Source organism: Dicentrarchus labrax, unplaced genomic scaffold, assembly GCF_905237075.1.
Source record: "Dicentrarchus labrax unplaced genomic scaffold, dlabrax2021, whole genome shotgun sequence".
NCBI lineage: Eukaryota > Metazoa > Chordata > Actinopteri > Moronidae > Dicentrarchus > Dicentrarchus labrax.
In genome coordinates, this window is record NW_026136710.1 from 10,471,998 (window position 1) to 10,495,873 (window position 23,876).

Here is a 23,876-nt window from a genome sequence, read left to right on the forward strand (position 1 = left end):
ACATGGCTCACTGAAGGCAGTAAGAAAACACAGAATCTGCCAAAGACCACATGACAATATAGCCCCTCGAGGCATGGGATACAGATGTTGACACGCTGTTAAGGGTTGCAGGATGGCTGTGCAGATGCACAGATAAAGGTGTAAACCTAGCTGCATGTGTGCTACACACGTGTCTATGTACCTATACATGTATGCACGTGTGAAGACAATCAAATGGGGAAACACGTTTCTGGCAAAGCTAAACATTATAGGCACATATGGACATAACCTGGGAACATGTCTGTTTAGCCAAAGTCATGGAAGAAAGGTTGGAACACCAATGGGCTGCTATTCCCTGATAGGACGGAGCAATGCCGTCTGTCTTTGTCTCAACAAACTGTACATTCTTTAGTTGCGCTCTGCACTAACAAACACACTGTAGGAACAATATTAATCAACACGGGCCTGAAACATTCTTGACCCAGTCAACCCAGACTCCCAAATCCTCCAACAACCTAAAACCCCAGAGGTGGAGAAATGAATCTTGGTCTTTGTGTATTTAAACTTCTTCCCACCAGTTCAATCCCCACTGCTTTTCTCCATCAGCCCTCCCTCGGGCAGCTTCCTTCCTTTTCATTCCCCCGTTTTTTTCTTTTATTTGAAAACAAATTGACAAGCTGGCGTCTGAACAATGTTATGGGGATGCAGACAATCTATCACTCCATTTAGTGCAGCCTTGGATTGGTGCTATGTTAGACCCTAGTTTCCTGACATTGTGAGGCACTGTTATGTGTGTGTGTGTGTGTGTGTGTGTGTGTGTGTGTGTGTGTGTGTGTGTGTGTGTGTGTGTTATACCCTTTTTAGACTGATGCATTAACGTCATCCAACCTGGCATCATGACCCTGCTCCTGCCTTTGGTTTAAAGCAGCTCTGATGCTGGCAAGCTTTGATATGAACACGTTTTAACAGTAACTACAGGAATACTGTACAGCTACTGAAATATTACAGAATTTTTTGCCAGCTCTAGCCTTATCAAACGATAAATCAGGCTAATCACTCAGTCTGTAGGTAATTTAACATTTTGCTGAATGTGAGTGGTTACATTTATTTTTCATAAGGTCTCTAATTAAAAAAAAAAGTTTTACCAAAGGTTTTTCCACTTTCGGAACTTTTATGTTGAATTTTAAGTTAATGCAACAGCATCTTTCAATGTACTGCATCAGTGAATTGTTATATATTTACACAAGGTCATAATTTGTTGGCAGTGATGCATACTGAGCTTGCAGACCCGGGAATTGTGTGAACTGGGATTAATGTGGCTGAATGGGGTTAAATGTGATTTAAACCTTAAGTTCACAATACCATTTGTAAAGCTAATATTTGTGAGAAACATTTGTTGCTTATGGCTTTTCTCTTTGTATCTACTTTCACTTTCTGCTATTGAATAAAGGAAAATTAGTGCACTGAAGACTTAACCAAAGTCGTATGTTTATCAGGATGTGGAACCTATAAAGTGCACAAATAGAAGAGGAAATTATTCCCATGTGACTAACCAAACCAGACTGCACCATTTTAATGATATTTGGTATACAGGAAAATGGGTCATACTGTATTTGGAATTGTACCATTCTGTTCAACGTCAACCTCCTTGTCTATCTTCAATAATCATACAATGAATAGGCAACAGACAACAGTAGGCTCGTTTGGCACAGAATGACATGTGAATCACAGTCACAGTCAGTTATTACTTGCTGTTTTGTGTGAGAGTGTAAGACACATGTTAATAACTTCAGCATTCAACACAGCAGATTGTTTAAAATAACAACTAAAGCAAATCAGCTGAAGGCCTGTGTTTATAACGCTTCTCAGAGGATGAAAACCTATGAAGTCCTAACTGGCCCAAAACCCATTTTTAGTACGAGTAGCTATAACCATTTAATGATTTCATAAACTAGAAAATAATTCTCATCTAAACCAGGATTCTTTAGAGCTGCAGGGCTGTCAAGCTCCTAACAGGTGGACAGTGACAGGTACTGACTGGCTTTGGATTGACTTAGGATAATGGGCCCATTCACAGATCTGTGCCTGCTTTGCAGAAAGCTACACAGCAGAAAGAAAATACAACTGCAACGGTGATGCTTTGGCACATAACAACTGTAACTGTAAATACACTATACAAAAAAATATTCTTTTATGTTGTGGCAAGGTATTGTTGCACCTAAAACCATGAGAACGGACAAATGACAGAGCCAAAACCTCTCCTAAATTAAACAATTAATTGGCAACCTGGTTAAAAAATGCAATATGGTGTGCATTAAAAACCAGGGGTGTATGAATATGATTTGTTTAATTCTATTTAGTTCAGCCTGTCCGTCTTTTCAATGTATTTTCAAGTATTGTAAATACTGAGACAAAATTACAAGATACAATTAATTAAATCTGGGATTTGTCAATCACTCTCAAATTTGTAACTTTATGCCCTGATGACAGGGAAACTAAACCTGAAACTAACTGAGAAGTATTTTTAGTCCTAGTTTTACTGACTGAGATTAAAATATAGGCCCAGCGGGAATGTGATCCCAAACACATGGTTTCAGAAAGGCGGAGCTTAATCATGCAATCATAAAGTTATATTATAGTCCCAGTTCTTCTATCTGGGCAAAAGCATGCCAAATTTTAATTTACTTGCAAAACAAGTATTAGTAAACCGAGAAAATAACTCGATACAGCTTGCTTTTTTGATGATAATCTTGGCCATTTCTGGCCCTTGAAACGTGTCTGCACTTCCTTGTAGATCTTGGCCAGAGAGTTAAGAGAAATAAGAAAAAAAGGAGACATAAAACAGAAGACTGGGCGCTCTCTCTCTCCGAGGGGCACTGGAGGAACAATGGAGCCTTTATAAGAGTCAGAAAATAAAACAAGATATAGAGAAAAAAGATTTAATAAAGCCACAAACTGATGTTTAAACAAAGAAACATGGGAGAGAGAGAAATCACAGAACCAAATGCTGAACTCAGTGGGAGAGTTTGGATGTTTATCAAGCAATCTAATCCGTATTATGGAGCTGATGTCTACTGAATTTTTAATGAGGCTATGATTAGGGTTCACACAATGTATTAATAAAGATATACTACTTAGTATTTTTTTATACAGTTTTGCTCACAGTTCTTTCTCTGTTTTATAAAAGCCTTGAGAAAACATCCATGATGTTTTCATACCTGATTTTTTCTGCGTCTATAAATGTGTTTGATGTGTAATTACATAACTGCTTCAATGCCATGCTTTATTTTGTTTTCATTGTTACAATTTGTGTGTCACATGTCACAGGAAATATTTTTCCCACTTCCTTTCCAAATAAAAGGAAATTTGGGGATAAAATAAACCTACGGTTGTAGCCAATGGAGTGATTGTATACGTGTGAGTTTCTGTGAGAGCATGTGAGCTTGTATAATTGGATGACAGCTGCTAACACATACTCACACACAAAACACACACATATAGTACAATGGCAGAAACCACAATATTCAGTAATATCTGAACTCAGTGACCTACAGACAGGATACTGACTCATTCCTACTCAAACTACATAATGAAAGCAGATACAAAAGGTGCATTGTCTGCATGTTTGTGTGTGTGATTTTAACACACACACAAACACACACACACACACACACACACACACACACACACACACACACACACACAGAGAGAGAGAGAGAGAGAGAGAGAGAGACTAGTATGCGTGTGTGGTACTTGATCTGACTCTCCTCTGCCTCCTGTTATTCAGCACTGCTCAGGAGATGGCTGCTTCCTGCATCAGTACTTCCCATGCAGGATGTTAATGAACAATTCTCTGAAAAGCTGTCAGGTTACTCAGTTCTGGAACTGGTGCTATCTATTAAAACATTATTGACATTTTCTGACCAGCAGATGACCTTTCTGGTTGGAATTTTAATGGCTACAGCCTCACAATTCTCTCCAGAGCTGGCAGTTATGCACAAATTGGCCATCAGGAGCACCAATGGGCCAATGACTCCCAGTTGGCTGCAGCCACAATGGAGTGAACCATGAATATATATATTTTTTTATTATGCTACATTGGCTACATAAATTATATCATTTGTTTTCAGTAGCTTAATGACAGTTAGTCTCCAATCTGTTGCAGCCAGACTCTAGGGCTTCCCTGTTTGCAGACACTCACATAAGGCAATTAGCAAAGATGACGTATTAGTCAGTTGTAATGATGCAGCAACAATAAGAAAATATAAGTGACACATCTTCTTCAGGTCAATTACCCCATTATATCAAACACTTTATGAATCTGGGTGATTGAAAACATCTGGGGACTTATAACAAGGTCTTATAACATCTGCTTCTCTCTTGCTACTGTGCCCAATAGCTAAACAGATAATATAGAAAAGTAATATGTTTCCCCTTTTAAGGTCAGACTGTCTGAACATATTTTGTTTCATTGTAATTAAAAGATCAGGTCGGGGATTGCAGAATTTAAATAACTGCATTATCACAGCTGCACAGCAATTGTTCATACAGTTATTAGTGTAATATATCACTGTCTTTCAATAAATAACTATTACAGTGGTCAAATTGGATTTAATGTGCTTATAAAGTGAGTTTTTTGTAATGCTGTTATGATACAGACATGATACACAATCCATGGGTCTTTACTTTTATAACATATTGTTTAATTACTTAATAATAGCATTCCTGTTCAACTGGTCATTTTTCTTATCCACATATAACTAAGGTGAAGTCCTGTTAGTGTACTTAACAGTCTCTGCATTACTGCATATGCATTCCTCGTGCTTAACTGCAGCACGGTTTTAACCATAATGTGAGTGACGTCCATCACACAGTCACACTGTCCTGACGCTGCAACATGGGGCTGATTGCCGATCCCTCTACAAATTCCACTCCCATTCAGCCCCTGCTGATGGTAATGCCTTGAGAAAGATAATTGTAATATCTACCTAGATAGGTAAGATGCTGTGACATGCAGGTGCTACTAGGTGCTACTAGGTGCCAATTATTAGCCGCTGGAAATCTATTCACAGCCAAAATGAAGGGCTGGTTTCCACACAAGCAAAAAGATTTCTAAGAAAGCAGCATGCCGGGATGAGATGTATGGCTGGCAGGAGGGAAGGGAGGAATGCTGCGAATGAAATTCCAACCGCGGTAGCCAGGGAATGATGTGGGTCACACACTCAAGCTCATGTAAAGACAGAGCTTCTTCACCTCCCAGTGGAAGTAAACAACACATAGCAGTCATGGAATATGTGACTTTACTGTTGGCCTCCATTTGCGCAGTGACAGACAAGATTAAAGCATTTGTTTTTTTTTAAGCGAAGCTGTAGTCCAAGTTGTAAGCCTCATTGAATTTGTTATATAATGCAAAAGCATTAACCTTGACGTCTTCAAAAAGGTAAATTTTGTTGTCATAGCGTCATTCATTTCTATGTAAATAGAATCTATTAAAAAGCAAACTGATGCATAAATGAAAAGATGACTGAAAGCAAATTATACACATCAGTGGTTACAAATTATGAATTGCTTTGGTGCTCGTCAAGGCCCTCTAAAGAGAAACTCCAGTTGGCGGTAAAAGAAACGATTGTGTCTATTGTGAAAAGATAACCTAGACTAACACAAAAAGTCAAGCTCCTGGTTTATGCATTATGTCATTTCAGCTTTTTGAAAAAAGACAGCGCCTGCTTGTGTATTATCAGTTGTTCAGTGGACAAAATGTCCCAGAGGTTCAGTGGTTCACGCTGGATCAAATATCACAACTCCAGAAATTTAATTTTGAAGATGACGCAATTTACTCAGACTAGAGCCAGAAAACACCCATTGCCTTATTTCTCTGCGGTATATAAAATAGTTATATCCTAGTATTGCCTAGTATTGTTTTCCATATATTGTGAGAAATGAAAATGAATGCCAAGAAAGAACAGATGGAAAATCTGATGCTGTCTTGTAGGCAAATCTTATGGGTTATTATAGTAGATTACTGGAGGACCACTGTGATAGTGCTGTATGGTTAAATACGGGACATACTACAGGTTGTTGCAATCATAGCAGGAAATAACCAGCAGCAAAGACCCTTAGGTGACAGCCACAAACTCCCAGTGTAAGGCAGATAAATGTTATTCAACTAAATCAAATGTTTTATTTCATAATGCATGCCTTATTCTAACAATCACGGAGTGAACTTTGATTTCCCTTTCTCTACCTCCAGGACTGATAGTTCCCTTGACCTTGTTCCCATCCTGTGAGGACAGCATGTGTGCTCCCGTCATCCCACCAGCATTGTTCACCCTGACTCCTGCCTCCTGGGGAGTGTGTGCGAGTGTGTGTCCTGTTTCTGCATTTGCTGCTTCACGGTTGCCTGTGTCTAAAATTCAAACCTGGCCAGGGTTAAGTGCTGATGTGGACCACATAGCTGGCATGCACATTAAGTACACCCCGTTCTTGTTATCTCACTGTGTGTACCATTTTTACGCCAGAGACAGAACACACCGGGACTTGGACAAAAAGTTGTCACACATGACAACGCTGAACAATTTAGCAGAAGGTTTCCTAAAATGGTAGTGGATGAGCATTTAAAGGTGTAATTTCTGATTTCAGGTGCTGCAGCCATTTATAAACACTGATCTCAAAAAAAATTTCATAAAATTTTTATCTTCTTTGACTATAAAGAGTATTTCCTTCTTAAGATAACACATTGTCAAATATCTTGTTACTCTGCTGAAGAGGACAACATTTTGCATCAGAACTGTTCTTATAAATACTAAATATTATTGCTGTATCAAATAATAAACACTTATAATTCTAATAATATATATTAATAAGTGACTGACATAATTTAGTGGTGTGAAAGAAAACAGTTCATGAGTGAATGCTCATTAAGCTTTGCTAATTTTGGGCAAAAGCTTTGAGAGAGCATGTCAGACAATGGGATCTTAGAGACACTGAGAATGCAGGTCAGGATTCTGCACACCTGTCTATGCTTTCCAAATATCTCTTTCTGTAGGCAGAGGTCTGGCAGTTAAGACAAGTCAAATTATTTGGTTAAAGGGTTTTTGTTTCTAAGTGGCTAATGGGGACAACGTTTTTTGAAACTGGTCCAGTATTGAGCGAGAGGGCTGCAGCCGGCAGCTGTGAAGCTGGCTGCAACGTGACCTTATGGACAAGTGTCTGACAACATTATGGAAATAATCCCTACAGAGATAGACATTTTTGTTTAACCAGAAAAAGTAGTTATATTGCTCCGTTGAAAGCCACCAGACTCCTTTGAAAAAATGTCATTTACCTTGCAGATCGCCGCAACATCCTAGCCCTTCATTCAAACTCAACAGAAACAAAATAAAATTTACCTAAACCTTCTTGGTTTGGCTTTCCACTGTTCCAAAAATCACGGCTGCAGCCAATATTAAGAAAATTGGTGTTTCCATTAGTCACTTAGACACAGAAAAATGGGAAAATAGGGCCCAGGTTGTAAAATACAGAAGTCACCTTTACTAAGTATCTCTGAACATTTGTGATACAAAGAACAAAGTGTGTACATTTGTATGTGTCGCATGTGTGTATATGTGAGTAACAATATATCAGCATTTATGTAACAGATTCCCGATTCAGCCAGCTATGGCAACGAGTGCTGTAAACACCTCCATTCAAACACACAGCTATGAAACAAGGGGCCTTCTGGATCCTCTCTTAGATGTTGTGAACGTCAGGAGAGGGCTTTGTTGTACTAGTGACACCATCCAAAGTCACGGAATGACCTAACTGCATACACTGTAGGGCACTAAGGTGGGTGGAAAGCTTGGGTTTGCTGACATAGGTCCAGTTACCAAGTGCTGCGACATCAGTCTATCACGTCTTACAAAAAAAAGACACCGTCAGGTCACTGAGAAAATGTAAATTGCTGTTGTATATTCCCACAAAGTGGTTTTCCCATAATGCTACGTTGTGTGCGCCTCCTGCGTTACTGTATTAGTCATGTTCTTTGTCATCATTTTCACCTGCTTAGTCAAGCTGCCTGATGCTAACTGAAACAATCGTCTGTCACCATCTCCAAGGTGCTTATGTTATACTGTCCTCCTGAATATCATTCATGAGGAACAATACCCCTGTTGTTCCTTATTCTGTCAAATGTCAGTACTGTTAGCATCTGTTACAATGTGGGTAACAAGTGCTGAGCCGGAGACCTCTGTGTGCTGACATTCAATGTTTGACTTGTTCTATTTTGCTCGTGTTCCTCTGTTCAAATGGGAAACAACCAGGAACAAATAGGCTTTTAGAAGTAGTTTCAAAGGCAGCTATTATATTCCTGATTCCCGTTGTATTACAGCAATATCAGAGTTAATGGATGGAAACAGAAAGTTCCCACCGTCCTTCGCACACAGTTCACAGCAGTAACTATCCAGGTAGCTCATTAAGTATTCACAAACAGCCAAACAATTGCTAACAAATAAACAAGATGAATGCCAGCTTAGCCTTTGCGGTGGGGGTTTGTGAAAGGGTATAAGGCCAAGTGCAGCCTACTGACCATGTTAGTTGTAATACACAGAAAGAGTGAGAGAGAGAGAAAGAATACGGTATACAGGCTGAGTTTTTGGCCATGTGGGAGCTTCCCTGGCAAAGAAGGATTAGCGTGGGAGCTTTGAGCTCTCATGAGGTCACAAGGAGTTATTAATTTTGATAAAGAAAAATGGGTTTCATTTCAGGGAAAAAATAACAAAAGTGTATCACTATTTACTATTAATTCTGCAGGTGTTGTGCAGAAATGTTTGACTGTTAACCCATATGGGCACTCTGAGTTTGAAATCCTTTTAAGTAAACTGCCGTTAAATGTTTCTTTCAGGCGTACAAGAAAAAGGTTTTATTTTTATTTTTTGAGTTTTTTTATGCCTCTTTTTTTGTTTCTGTTCCATATTATTTTAAATCAAAATAAATATAAAGTGTAAGGATAGCAATATATGACTGCAGGAATAAAGCAAAAGATTATATTAGTTTAGTTATCAACCATCCATTGATCTAATTTAGATTTAAATTATATAAACCTGAGAATTATAGTGAAAACACATGGTCCCACATTTTACCTCATTCTGACTTTTGGCAGGAAAGAAAGAAATAGCAGATATCAAGAATTTATCTAATACCGTAATAAGAAGTTATATCATTTCACAGTCAAAGTCACAATAAAGTCACAATGAAAGTGAAAGGGCTAGTTCTTCCCACAGAGCTCTCATTTGTTATCACACTCACTCAACTGGCAGTGGATTTCCCCTTCCTGTGAGTGTGGTTGGCTGTCTACAGTATGGAGCTAAAATATCTCATGTCTCCCAGAAGGCACCATCTGAGAAAGATGTAAACAAGATGCACACATCTAACCTAACACAACTGACTGTTGCTAACCCCCTCCCCTCAACAGCAATTGCCCAATGATAGCTTAGCAACCGTAACCAGGCTTACCAGGCCTGTCAAGCTTTGGCTAACACCACATGGTGAAGCGCTGTGCATGGCGCTCTAGTAAGAACTATACTTGATATGATATTTGTTATCTAAAGAGTTTGAAGGGTTGTGTCTTTTATTAGCCTCTCCAAAATGAAAAACAAAAAAGCAGAAGTGCCAGCAATGGACTGAACAGTGTGTTTGACTGCTCTAATGGGTGTAGTGACCTAGTATTATTTCCATAGCCAAAAAACCTTATAAACTAACTACATAATTTTGTTGGATTACAGATAATGTTAGAAAAATCCCTGTTCAGGACAGAACATTTACTGTATGGAAGCTGTTCTGTCTGCTATTTGCAACTCCAGCCAAAACTTATTACCTAAGGCAGCCTCAGTTTCATCAGTTAGTACTTATCCTCAAAGCACAAACAATAAAGCATAAATCTACCCTGTGTGTTGTTTTCTCCAAGTAGGTTTATCTTAAACAGGGCTATGTAAGAACAATTAATAATATTAGTTATAATACCAGAACTAGCAGGCTCTCCCTGCTCATTCTAAAGTATTTCAAAATTCACTTAAAATTCACAATAACTTTTTGTTTATTTTTTAACAATCATGTTGAGGCCCATAGGAGTCTGTACATTATGGTTAGACTGTTGCAATGTCATTATTCTGTATTAACTGTTAATATTTTTTTGAGCATATTTGGTTATGTGTCCCCCTAACAATACCTATACGCTGCAATTAACCCTACTCAGAATGCTCGTAGCCATAGTAAACGTGTGTGTGTGTGTGTGTGTGTGTGTGTGTGTGTGTGTGTGTGTGTGTGTGTGTGTGTTTGTGGTTTAAAAAGTGCCTTAACTGTTCAAGCCAAGGCTGTAAATAACTAGAAATGAGAGTTGGGTGGAATAACGGAAAGAGAATCTGAGAGGATGGTTTGGTTGTGTAACGTATCTCAGTTGTGTCTGAGGACAGAACTTGCAAAAGATATGTGCGTGTGTGCATTCCTCTTTCTTTTTTAAGCAAGTGACAAGAATTCCTTCCTAAATGAAAAAAACCTGACTGTTCTGTCTTATGTAACTACTTCCTTTTAGGGCAACCTCATATACAATATATTGCCGTCCATAATATGGGTTGGACTCTTGCACATATAGTCATTAAAATCTCATTGTAAACTGTGTAAAGTAAAGCACCATAAACTGAAAAACATCACGTTCAGTTCATTCACATATTCGTCAATAAATACTTGTGTGTCTGGACACTTTGTTGACTGCCCTGAAAGCTTGTTCAGTCTGCTCAGTAAATATTTACATGTTACTCATTTAGCATTTCACCGGACATATCGAGCCTGGCTGCGTCTCACTGGATTTGAACCCTGGAGACCTTTTGTCTGTTCCAGGCCCGTCAAACCGAAGAAAACCCCTCTTGTTTGCCTATAATACTATTCATTCAGTGTTTCACAGTGCTGTCACAGAACTCATGCTGATTCTGCCCTATAGGCAAATTACCAGCAGGATCTATTTTGTTTCATATTTGCACAAAACAACACTTGAATGGATGAGATCAATACAAAGTATTTTTGAACACTTTCCATGAACTTCTTGTGCAGTTCATTCAGTAAAAAACATACTAATATTAGCTCCGGTCACACGCAGTGCCCCATGTGAAGTACGCATTACAGTCTTGATATCAACAAGTGCTGTGCCTCTCTCGTATTATAATTATGAGTTAAAATTAGCTAAAATACAAGGAACATGCACATTAGGGCCTGGAGAATGATGAGAGGTCAGCACTAATAGCTTTGTCTTGGAAGGCCACAGAGAGCCTAGACATGCAGCTGAGGTACTTGAAGATGACTTAACAGTACACAAAGTTTACTAATATTTTTCTACGTGGGCCTAAAATAGCATGTTTAGGTTCCTGTAACTGTTTGTCCTGCTTATCGCACTGCACTGGACATTTAGCGGAGGTCCGGGAAATTGAAGACACACTATTCTCTGAATTCCAAACATGTTGTTCTAAACTCACATCTGTGCACTTCAGCCTACGTACATATGGTATTCTAAAAGGTGTCTTTATAAGGTAAAACAAATATAAATAAATGCTATTGTACAGAAACCTGTTATTATTGGATTTTCAAGTCTACTGTAATCACAAAAAACAGTCGACTTTGTACACACATGACAACATATTGTTTGCATAGGTGTTTGATATCTGTGTGTACTGTTTGCCTTGTGTTCGATAACCCTGTAGTGTTCATCCTGTTGTTTTATAACAAACAGCATAACATGCCGTGGTTTCTATAGTTCTGACCATAGCCTAAATCATTCATTTTAATTAAACATTTTTCACACTTCTTTTATGACAAGGCTGAGGCAGAAATATTAAATTTACATTACAACATTCATTTAGTTGTGCAGTAGCCTACAGGTCTGTTTCAGACAGATGTAATAGATGGGCTGATTGTATACACGGTGCACCAACATTAAATGGAAATTGCCTGCTTGAGTGTTGAATTCTAAATGTTGTGCAAACCAAACAAGAGATTTCATCTCCCTCTCATTGCCTCAGCCTTTCTTTTCGCTGTTTGACAGTTAGATTGTAACATAAAAAGGATAGCGGAGTGATTTTATAAAAATGATAAAGGTTATGTTTCCATCTGTTCTTCACTGTCTGTAACAAAACTCCCTGCAACTATCTAAGATCTGTAGGTGTCCATTCCAACATACCAACTCATTTAGCTTTCTGTTTGTGCGTATGTGTGTGTGTGTGTGTGTGTGTGTGTGTCTGTCACAGGCAGCACCACCCGTTAGCACATCTGTTTTCAAGCATGAATGCATGCTAACCTATTTTAATTCTGTACTATGCACCCCTGTGTATCCTTGACACAATGCAGGAATGTAAGCCATCACACGACCATCAGTAAACACATTAAAATTGCCCCCCCCAACGTCTGGAAAGGCACCCGGTATTTATCCAGTTTCCAAACTAACTCTCAGGCCTCATAAACAAAATGTTTGGCCTGCTCAAGCCAAAAGCACCGGGGTCAGGCACACACACACACACACACACACACACACACACACACGTGTTGCAACAGCGTCTGTGTGGACGCTGAAACAAGATGATGGGTGGTGAGATGTCTGGAAAAAGAGGGAGCATTTGAGGGTTTGGACAGCGAGCTGAGAGTTTAATTTAATGGTCTGATTGGAAAGAACATGCAGTGGTTTAGTCTTATATGACTATTTACGGCATGTCTCTTGTCGCCTTGTGATGGAAATGAGGGTTTTTAGTCTCTGAAGTTCCAATGAGGCTACAAACTGTAAAAGAAATCATAGGAATTACTTCCCTCATGCCTTTAATAATTTTTTTTTACTACCTAAACGTTGGTGGTGCCATTACGGTGCCAGTAGAAGCAAAAAAAAACTTTGTTGACCTTTATAATCCGGCCACAGCTCTAACTAATTTCTTCTTTAACCAGGGATGGTCTCTATGTCATTTGGAAGAGGTTTTACACAGACCATTAAGAGCAGCTCTTCAGCATGGTGGAAAATGATATCCTGCTTAATGTTAGTGTAGCTGGGTGCTCTGTGTTCATTCACCATTTGATGGGCAGAGCGTGCCATATCCTTATGAGATTGAGCCAGTTGTTAACACTGGTAACTATTTGACTAATAGAAGGTTTCCTATGTAAACTGATGATTTTGCAAGTTCCATTAGGCTAAATAGTAATGTGGTGTACCACAGTTCTTCAATTCTTGGACCAATATTCTTCTCTTTTTTTCCCTCCCTCTAAGCCCTTAACAATGTGTGACTTCCAATAGCAAACCTGTTAGTGACACCTTTCAAAGTAATTACTTTCAAAGCCATTTTTGTGGTAAACCTTGTTAGAACACACCCAATCTAAATACTGATATGACAGATATAGCCTCGAACAATGCAGACGCAGACAAGACACACCAAACCAATTTTTGCCATTCTACTGTAAACTATGTTTTGCATGTATTCCTTTTTTTAAATAAATTTGAGTTTTCTTTTGGTTAACACATATTACTTCATGACACTGTTTTGAAAAGTGACATATAAACCGAGCTTGATTTAGCAGGTTTGGACACAATCAGTCAGTGGCAGGAATGTTTCCTTTAAGCGGTAGTCAAGAAAAATCGCTTAGTCAAACAAACTGACATTATTTCTCAACCTGCTCTCTGTCTGTCTCTGGCTCGCCTCGCATTGATGATAGGCCACTAAAGACATCAAGTGAGAGGAAAAGGTGCAGAGCGGAAAGAAAGACAAGACCAGAGTCGGTGCTTTTTAAAGGGCAAGTAAACACTGCCTGGCAAGAGAAAAGAGAGGTGACAGACAGAAAGAGACAGAGGAGGGGGGCTTCACATTATGAAATGAGAAATAGAATATTCACACTGTCTGTTCCTCTGTCACACTCCCTTCTCTCTATAATGCACAGCATATACAGTATATTCACCACACATACAGCACTCTGTAACTCTTTGAAGAGTCTTGATTCCCTGCTGTATTGAGAGCTTATAGGGAATATAAGTGTGTGTCTGTGTGTGTGTGTGTGTGTCTGTCTGTCTGTCTGTGTGTGTGTGTATTTCATGGTATTCATTACTAAGTAATTCAAATAATAGTAATAAATAGACTAAATTGTGTCAGTCACTATGTGATTAAATGATTAATGAGGCCAAAAAAACTTCCAGTTTATGGCATACACTATTAGCAAGCGAGCCAAGGCTTATCTTGTGTTATTGATATCAAATAATGCTTAAATAATGATGTTTAATATATTTTTAATAAATATCTTTAAGAACACACATCAATGAATTTGTAACTAATTGTCATTTAGCTTTTACTTTCCAAACTTCTAAGAAAATTTGTTCCTTTTAATTTTTTTTCCATCAGTCATACAACTTGTACACTACTGATATGTAAGAACTGATTACATCCAGATTTCTCACTACTGGAACACAATAATGCGAAAAATGAGCACCAACGAACTTTGAAAACTTTGTCAAAAAATGTCAAGACATAAAGGCAGGCTCATGAATTGAAGTTACCAATCTTAAGTGATCCCATAAGATCCTCTTGGTCAGAGGTTGGACACATACACCAACACACTTACTCACGTTCTGAACTTTGAGATGTCACATGATTTATGAATTGAGGGGGGGTTGACAGATCATTTTAAATAATGGAAACACAAGCCTCAAAGGAACTGTGTCCATGACGCCAATAGGTAGTAAAGTTACCCTTGAATCTGCCAAGACAAATAGGCTCCAGCCCTGTCTGCTGCATTCCTCCTCTGCACAGCTCACACACACTGCCATTTAAGGCTACCGAGTGTGCTGACAGACTTGTGGAAGGAGAGATAGATAAAAAGGAGCAGTGCTTCTGATATCCTACAGTGACAGAGCGGGCACTGCCATTTGTGTATTATTAAGTCTATGGGATGTGCAGCTCTGATATCACTGTCATGTTCTCTTCTATTTTCTTTCCATTTGTCTTTTTGAGAAACAGTCATACAGTCATTGCCAAATGCACTGATGAAATACGTGTGCAGGTGTGAAGTTCAAACTACTATAAATAGTTGGGAGAAATCATTGCAGAGATGATGACCTGTACATTCCAGTTAATGGAATTATGTGAGTAATAATTCTATATAAATTCTAAAACACATTACTTCATAGTTAACAAGAAAACACGCTAGCGTCACACTTAGATTAATTGTTCATTACGCAACCTCGGCCAGAGTGAAGAGAGTAAAGATATGATGTGAGGCTGCTGGGCCAACAGGATGTGATGCATGCCTCCCTCTGTTGGACAACTAGAACAACTACTACTTGCACTAAAATGGATGGAGTACTCGCTGCACAAATCCTTTTCAAATAGAAGGTGAAAGGTAATCATTTGCGATTCAGTCATAAAGAATATATTTCCTTTGTATTACAGTGGAGTCCAGCACTAAGCAAACTGCTGACATGAAACGATTTTGCAAAATCTGCAAACCTTTAACACAAAAAGAATCACTCTTAATACAAAACATCTTATCTTATGAATGAATATATGAATTAAGTTTTTCTTTCAGTTGGCACATAGCCATCAGGCCATAAATCAGTCAATTCATAGTCATAATTGTATGATGATGATAATCCAATTTATCACTCTGCTACAGATGCTTATGTATATACATAATGGCATAAGCGTGCACCTCAAAAATGTCAATTTGTACTTGCATTTTTAATACATAATATAACATATTTTACATAATATACATAACATAATATAATATGTCTGTCATCTGTTTATGCTTTCTTATGAAGAGACATCACTGTCTTGCATAAAGATAAAGTTTGTGTGAAAGCTAGTTTTCAGTTGGAATTATTTATTTGGTTAATAATGTCTTTTTTAAGTTTGTGTCATGTTTCGGGATGCCTTGTTTATAGCGTCAGTACATAAGAATGTGAAAAACCACCACCTTCCTGAAGAGGTTGGAGATTGAGTTGAATCTTCCTTATTTCACCCTCCCCCCTTATGCTGACCAATTGAACCTTGCATGTTTTAGGTTTATATAACATTTACAAGGTATTTGGGCTGTGTAGCGGAAGCATAGTTAGAGTCAGAAAATTGCTTATGTTTGACTTCAACGGGGGGTTTATAAAAATGCAAATGATGTTAAATTTTCTTCTCAAAATTATTTTTCAAACTCCAGTTAGGCAGAAAATTGTTGATCCATCGTGCAATTAATCAATATTTATACAAATTTGTGCTATACATTTGCTGTATATTCAGATTGTCCCGGTATGTAAGACAGTTAATATGGTTAGTGTTTATGTATATGTATAAGTCTACTGGAAATCACTATGGCATTTTCTGGTAGATATACTTCGCTGGCTACAGAATTCCTGTGTACTTGCTCTATTTTACCACTTGATGTCACCCTTTTTGCAGAAACCAGTGAACTGATACTCTGGCCTGTACTCGCTCAAATACTGCTGATGCAATAGTGAGGACACACATAGGAATAAAGCTCTATTATACATATGACTAAGTAAATGAAGTCAGAAAGAAAAGCAGAAATAATATTACAGACCAAATCTCTAGTGTGTTTGTGTGTGTTTTAATATATTTAGTCCTTCAAGTAGAGAAAGGGTATTATAACCATGGCAGCTGCTGAATTTTCTATAATTTGTAAGTACTGTATTTCTATAACTGTATCATGTAATGATAACTGTTCAGCGTGAAGCTGCTTACCTTCCTCCCGGAGAACAGCATACACAGCTGATGCATGGAGCCTCCATTCTTGGTCAACTCTTTCTTCAGGGTTTTAGGTGATGGGAGTGTCCAGCCGCCCTTGTGGTGCACTCCCCCAGCCTCCAGGCAGTTGATGGCGTTGTCGGAGGTGAAACATTGCGTGCGGGGGTCCTGCAGGAGGCTCCCTTCGCTATGGGTGCGCCTCCGGAGGGAATTCTGCACACTGAGCCCACCTCCTCCATGCTTCTCGCAGGTGGCACCCTCCACCATGCTTCGGCGCTTGCTGTCGCTACGCTGCAGGTAGGCATCGTCACTGTCGTCTTCATCGTCTTCATCTTCGGACTCCTCATCGTCATCTTCATCGTACTCTTCTTCGTCAGTGTTGGGTGAGGAGAGGGCATCGGCGCTGAAGGAGCGATCAAGGCGCAACTCAGGGATGACAAATGAGGATGAGGAGGAGGAGGGTGGAGCGTTGGTGTCAGGTGGCTCTGACGCGTTGTCTTCATCTGTGTTTGACACCACCAGGTTTAGGTTGACTTCCTCTTCATTCCTCTCTCCCTCATCTTCTTCTCCTTCTTCTTTCTCTTCCCCTTCACTCCCTGGACTCTTTCTGTAGGCCTGATACTCCTCCTCCTCCTCATCTTCCTCTCTCCTGCTCTCCCCATCCTTCCCCTCTCTCCAGATCTCCATCTCCTCCATACTCTTGCAATCCTCACCCTCGGTGGAAGGAGGTGGTGTTGGAGGCACCTTATGTCGCTCCTCAGATCCCACCAGACCCCCAAGGGGCATGTAGATGTCATCCAAAGGGGTGAGAGGCTCAGAGGGGTGAGGACTGCCCATGGTTGGCGGCTCTGAGGGACTGGAGGGGTATAGGCTGCTTTCCTCACCTTCTGAGCTGCGGGGGGGAAGGTGGAGGCACACACCTCCTCGATCTCCTACTCCACCCAGCTCACATTGAGAGGCATCCACCTTAGGCTCCAACATCTAGTAAAAGGAAGAAAGAGAGACAGAGGGACAGAACAGTTAGTCGAATCTGTTTGGACAATTAATATGTTATGTCTATAGACGTAAATCTAACAAGTTTAACTCAGCATGATTGAGATTTATTTTGCTGCCATGAGCAAATCAACTTATCACAACTATTCCATTAGCTGTTATTGAATTTGGTCTTGAAACATCTCTATCATGTTAGATGTTAGTGTGACCAAGCCGTAATGCAAGGATCAGACTAGATGACATTTATGTCTTTTGAGAAGGTCACAGTCTCAGAGTATATGAGGGTCTTCCCATGACAGACAATATACTAAACCCTGACTGATCATAGCTCAGTCTTTCATGACTTGTGAGCTTCGACAGGAGGGGCCAGAGCTAGATTTCCTGGATCGGAAATCTCTACAACCAAGGCATTACATAGCACTTCATTGATGCTTTCGAACTAGACAAATGACAGCATAAAAGTTATAAAATGCTTCTCTTTCCATCGAGGCCTTGTGAGGCATCCTAGATGCAACGTGGGTTATATTTTGCTAAGTGGGACATTACAACTAATTGTCGTGCCTGATACTACTTTCCCTGGCAAAGACCATATTGTAATATCATAATGTGGCATTAAGTTCATATTGTGATATACTGCTGTTTTGCTCACTCATGCTGCTATAGCTACCCCACTAACCATGGAGATTGGTGCAGTCAGTCAATCTAACTGGTACTGTGCCCTTAGGCACTGTGGAATAAAAAACAAGCCGAACCTCTTACAGAAATTGATGAGATTACTGCAAGAAAGTGTTACCACCAGCCACCCTTCTCTTCACCCATCCATCTTCCCTCTGATATGTTTCTTTCATTTCAACATACTGTAATTTTCTTCCAAGCCCAAATGACCACACACATACAAGCCCTTCACTGCCCTCACCCACTTTCCAGGGTCAAACACAATATCCCCATCACACACTAATATGCACATGTGTACAGTGCACACACACACACACACACACACACACACACACACACACACACACACACACTGCTTGTCTTCATCCCCTGCCTTTGGCTATCTATCTGGATCACCTCCTTCCCAAAATCTGCTGGTTATAAATACTGCTCTAACCTCTTCCAGCTCTCAGCGCCCTCAGTGGGAGGATCATTACAAATGCATTTTGAGTGGGCCAACATCATTCAAACCCACTGTCTTTTAAATTTGACTAAAGATCACAAAGTTTTCGATGATATTGAATATGTCAAGTTGAATTAAGGAAAACTTTTTCCCGTTTGATTTAATGACACTGACTGAGCTTTTTTTATATAATAAAATAAGCATGATTATATCTTTAATAAGTAAGTATCACAACAAGGAAAATCAATTCTACCTCCTTCAAGTCTGCAGCAAGTCTTGTAAAGGGCCTCATTGTGCTGTTCAAGTTAACCCATGACATCAAGCTGCAGTCACAAGATGCTCTGCTCTAATTGGAGATAATGCTGCCTCCTCTCAGACAGCTCTCATGATATTTCACAAGCTGTTTGTGTACTTTCGCCGCTCAAATTAGTTTCCCCAGATACTCTTGCCCTGGTTTTACTCACCTCTAAACTTTTCACCTGTATTCATGAACTCTGCAAAGAGCTTTTAGGACATTCAGTCAGGATCAACTCAGAAGAACAATTCTTAAACTAATCTTATGTATACTGTAGCTATTAATTGTAGCTCATATAAATATTGTATGTGGGTCTGTGTGCCAAGAATAGAAATGCATCTATATTGCTTCTGTATTTTCAGTGTAGAAGCAGAATGTATGTGGTTATTTTTATATTGCATGGTGTGAACTGTGATCTGTATGCAAGTACAATCTGAATACGGTGTGTGTGGATACAGAACACTGAAGTCTGAAATTAGGGTCAGTGTGTCTTCTGCAACAGTATGACCTCATATTTTTGTAATGTGGGCTGTAGAGAACCTTGAGACTCTGTTCTGAGATGAAAAACCCCTTAGAAACTTTTACGTCTGATGTCTTCTAGCAGACCAAGGCTCATATGTGTTTGTTCTGTGTATTATGTTTGTGTGGTAGACGGCCAGTGAAATATCACATTTTCCCATACTGGGTAATTCAAAAAGAAGAAATCTACTGTAGATAGAACAATAACAAATATAAAGCCAAATTAAATCCCAATGAAAATGACACTATTCTACCATCTGATAATGGAGAGGAAACCAATACTGTGCCTTGTTGTGCATATTGCAGCACAGCACATGGTGCTGAAATGAAGCCATTCATCTAGTGGTTATACTAGATGAATAACAGATGAAAAATAAACTAATTTAAATTAGATTCCAGAGCATTAGTTAAAGAAAACATTTGCACCTCACAAACACATGTGATGACATGATGTACAGTTTTCTAACAGCAACAGTTTTGTTGCAAAGAAGACACAGCTGTTGGCACTGGCCAATAACAGTAAGATAAACACACCCTTCAATGACCATTTTCCTTTCCTTCAAATCAGTTTTTAATTATGCATTATTATATTGGGGAGAGGGGACACACACCATTTTATGGCAGAGAACCGTATACACAGTGAGAGTAAGATGGAGCATAAAGTCAACAGGCGGATTGGTACGGCATCAGCAACCCTCCTGATAAGAGACCCCGGGGTAGACCCAGAACATGCTGGAGGGATTATATATCTCATGAGCGACGGTAAATGGATGGCTGGTGGAGGAATTCAAACATCAAACAAATTTATAATCCTAGCAATTTCCAAGCCCTCGAAGAGCAGTACTGAAACTCCTACTCCTTAGTCATACCTAATTGCCAAACCTCTATTTTATTTTTAAGGATGCTGTATCATTTTAATAAGGAATATTTCTTGAACACAAGCTTCTTCAGACCTTTTGCTTGCTTGTTTGTTTGGGTGTTGTCACTTTCATTTACTGTTTTCCCAAAGTGGCCACTGTTAAACCCTTCGAGACTAGAGCAGTGACTCAGGGCTATAAATATAAACTTGACTTGTCTTGATGTTCATGGATATATACAACTGCCCCAAGGTGATCCAGACCTCTTATTTTCCATTCTAACTCCCTCTTAACCTCCCTGTGATCCTATCTAAATGGTTCACAGTAGTGTTACAACCAAGATATGAAGGCTTCTTACCGATGCACTGGGTGTATGAGGGATATATTTAGAATGAAATGCACTTTCATAAAAGCATCCATGGAGGAAAGTGGAAGTAAAGCCTCTATCTGTATACCTTTCTGCCCCTCCTTTTCCTATCCTGCTCATGGTGGTCAAAGTCACAATAGCCAGTCACTGTCAGAAAAATGATGACTTGATTAATGAGGCCAGTATGAACATTTTGAAACGTCATGGGATAAACATTTATCGCCGTATATTTAGACTTGAGATTTACACTGACAGTTTCTCTTTCCTTCTCTCAACCCTGCAGACCCCCATCTCTCTTTCCCTGTCTTACGCACATAAACCCTGACTGCTGAAGATATGTCTTGAGACATAATGGAGCCACCTGTCCTGTCAGATACACTTGTTCCGTCTCACACTCTCTACATTGGACACACATACGAAAACAACACACACACAATCAAGCAGCTTCAGATGAACCCCTTGAGTTTTTTAAGCCTATCCCCATGTCTTATCTGGAGATATGTAAAGAACAGACATATTCATAAACTTGTTCATCTTCAAGGCATTTTCCATTTATGAGATTTACCACATCTAGTCTTGCACCGTCAGACCCACACAGATCTCCACACTTCGTTTTAGGGCTTGGCCAGAACTGAAGAAAGGTCTGGCTGAACCCCTTATCATTCTGCTATAGGAGGATAAAATGCTCTGGCTTGTTTGTATTTCTTTAAACTAATCACAATTGTCTCGAGCAGTGCTTGGTCCAGGTTGCAGCGACAGTGCCCTTGCAAGACAGTAACAAGCAGATAGTGGAAGGGGAGGAGAAATCTATATATTCTGCCAACCGTAGGCTTACACCCACAGCCTACTTCCAGTGAGTCTGATTACCACATCACCTACAATCTTTCACATCCTCTATTCAATAAGCCAGCTTCAAAAGATAAATGAAAAGACATTAGCAAATGTATATGTGAAAGTACAATACACGTGTACTCAAATGCAGCTCAAAGTCATCAATGATTGAACACACTACAATCTCTGCCATTGCCTCAATTAAGCGAGGAAACAAAACCTGCACTAAGAGGCAGGGAGAGTGGGATGCAGGGTATGAGAGTGAATAGATAGAGACAGTGGATAAGGCATGCAGAAGGGAGTCAGTGAATGTTAACGACACAGAAATGAGATGAGTAAGTGGAAGAGGGCAGAGTGAATAAAACAAAAGAGGAGAGGAGACTAAATCTTGGAAAATGTCCATCTTGGTTTTTTAATGCAGATAAACATCATTACGATGACCTCACTAGCGAATGAGTAGCTAACACTAACTCTTCCACGGACCATTTCTCTTAATTCCAAACAGACATGACACATTAAAAAACGCTACCCTGCATACCCCATCTCTTCCTTCTGCTTTCCTTTCAGTTCTCTAAAAGAACAAAAATTGTATTGTGCCATGAGAGAAATATTTGACACCTGTAACGTTCAAGTAAACTGTAAAACTGTGAGCATTTCAGCTTTAAAAAACAGTTAGGTAGTCTAGTTAATGTGCTGGTTAAGAAGTGGTAAGGTAACAGACACAAGCTCTCTTTGTTGGCTTAAAACAAACTGGAGGCAGTGCATCAGCAGATGGTGAGGTTTATCGCATTTCCTAGATTTGGGTCTGTTAAGTCCCATTTCCTGAGAGGACATTTGGGCTTAGGTCCAACATTCATAAGATTGACAAAGAGAAAAAAATAAATCACTGAAAAGTCAAACAGAAATACTGGTGGAAAGGGTTAATGACTCTGAAGCTTAAATTATTTTTTGTCCCTTATTGCATAATCACAGTAGGCTATACGGTAAATACACAAAACTGTAACACAGATACTGTAAAATTTTAAAGACATATCATACGCCACAGACAATGCACGGATGCCAAGTATGCTTGTCAGCCTTGGGAGACCCAAAGTAGGAAATTTGAATTTCTGAAGTCAAATGGGCAGAGGGAAGCTGCCCTTGACCTAGTTTCCTGCCTTCTCTGACTTGTTAATGTGCAGCTACAAAGATAGAGACTGTATCCAGAAATGTAGAATACCATATTACACGATTTACAGTCACAAATTGAATTGGAACTTTAAATTGTATTAATGCGTTTACCTGCACTGACGTAATAGGGATAGAAATTATGCTGCACACGCACTCAACTGTCTAATGATCCTACTCCAACAAAAAGAAATCCCCCTCTTTTAGGAAGTTACACCTGCCAGCGACACCTGCCAAATTATTCATTCATGACTCATGCTCGGTGTAACCGTGTCGACTGGGTGGTGAAAGAAATACAGAATAAATCAGGTGTTAGTAAATACCTCTAAGGTCCTTTTTCCCCAATATCTCCCAGAGGAAATGAAGCCTGACAAAAATGTCAACCCCTGTTTGCAAAAATAAATAATCAAATCTTTAAGGTTCTGAAGGTCAAAATCTTCTCATAAAGATAGAACTTGTGGAAAACACACACACACTGGTGGACAGACACAACCATGTGACCTCTGTCCCACAGTTACCATGGCAATGAGAGACCCATCCCAGGGGAGCAGCTGTGCGTTCTCCAAAAGCTAAGGATGTACCTTTGAACTCTGTCATCGTAGTTTTCCCCAACCCCTCCTGCTTCTCGGTTTCAAGGTGCCATCTTTCATCTTTATATCTTTCCTTCCTTTTCCTCCTTTCCCCTTTCTCAATTTAATGTCATGTGTCCTGGGTGTTTTTAAGTAAGACATTACATTAAAGAGCATTGAAGTCTTCCCCTGCCTCACTCTACTTAGTCTAATATTAATGGTTTAATGTTGCAGCCATTACAGTTGCCAAATCCACCTCCAACTTCAATACATCTAGCTCAACTCAATTAGCACTGCTGTTAGAAATATTATACACTGCTAAACAAAAGGACATGTTTTCTCTTCTCTTCCTCTTTGCCACTCCCTCTCTCTCAACTTTCTTCCTCCCACTAACTCAATGGTGAGTCTGTATGACAGCAAGTTGGTTGTGAGGATGTTAAAGT

The 23,876-nt window shown here is 39.4% G+C and overlaps 1 protein-coding gene across 6 annotated transcripts in view; it reads right to left on the minus strand.

Moving 5' to 3' along the window:
- Window positions 1-23,876, minus strand: part of rgs3a (regulator of G protein signaling 3a) — a 148,228-nt gene that overhangs the window by 19,540 nt on the left and 104,812 nt on the right. For all 6 annotated transcript variants that reach the window (XM_051413180.1, XM_051413183.1, XM_051413181.1 and 3 more), the window contains one exon: window positions 16,716-17,699. In XM_051413180.1, the coding sequence (XP_051269140.1) occupies window positions 16,716-17,699 (984 nt within the window). The remainder of the gene's footprint in view (window positions 1-16,715; window positions 17,700-23,876) is intronic.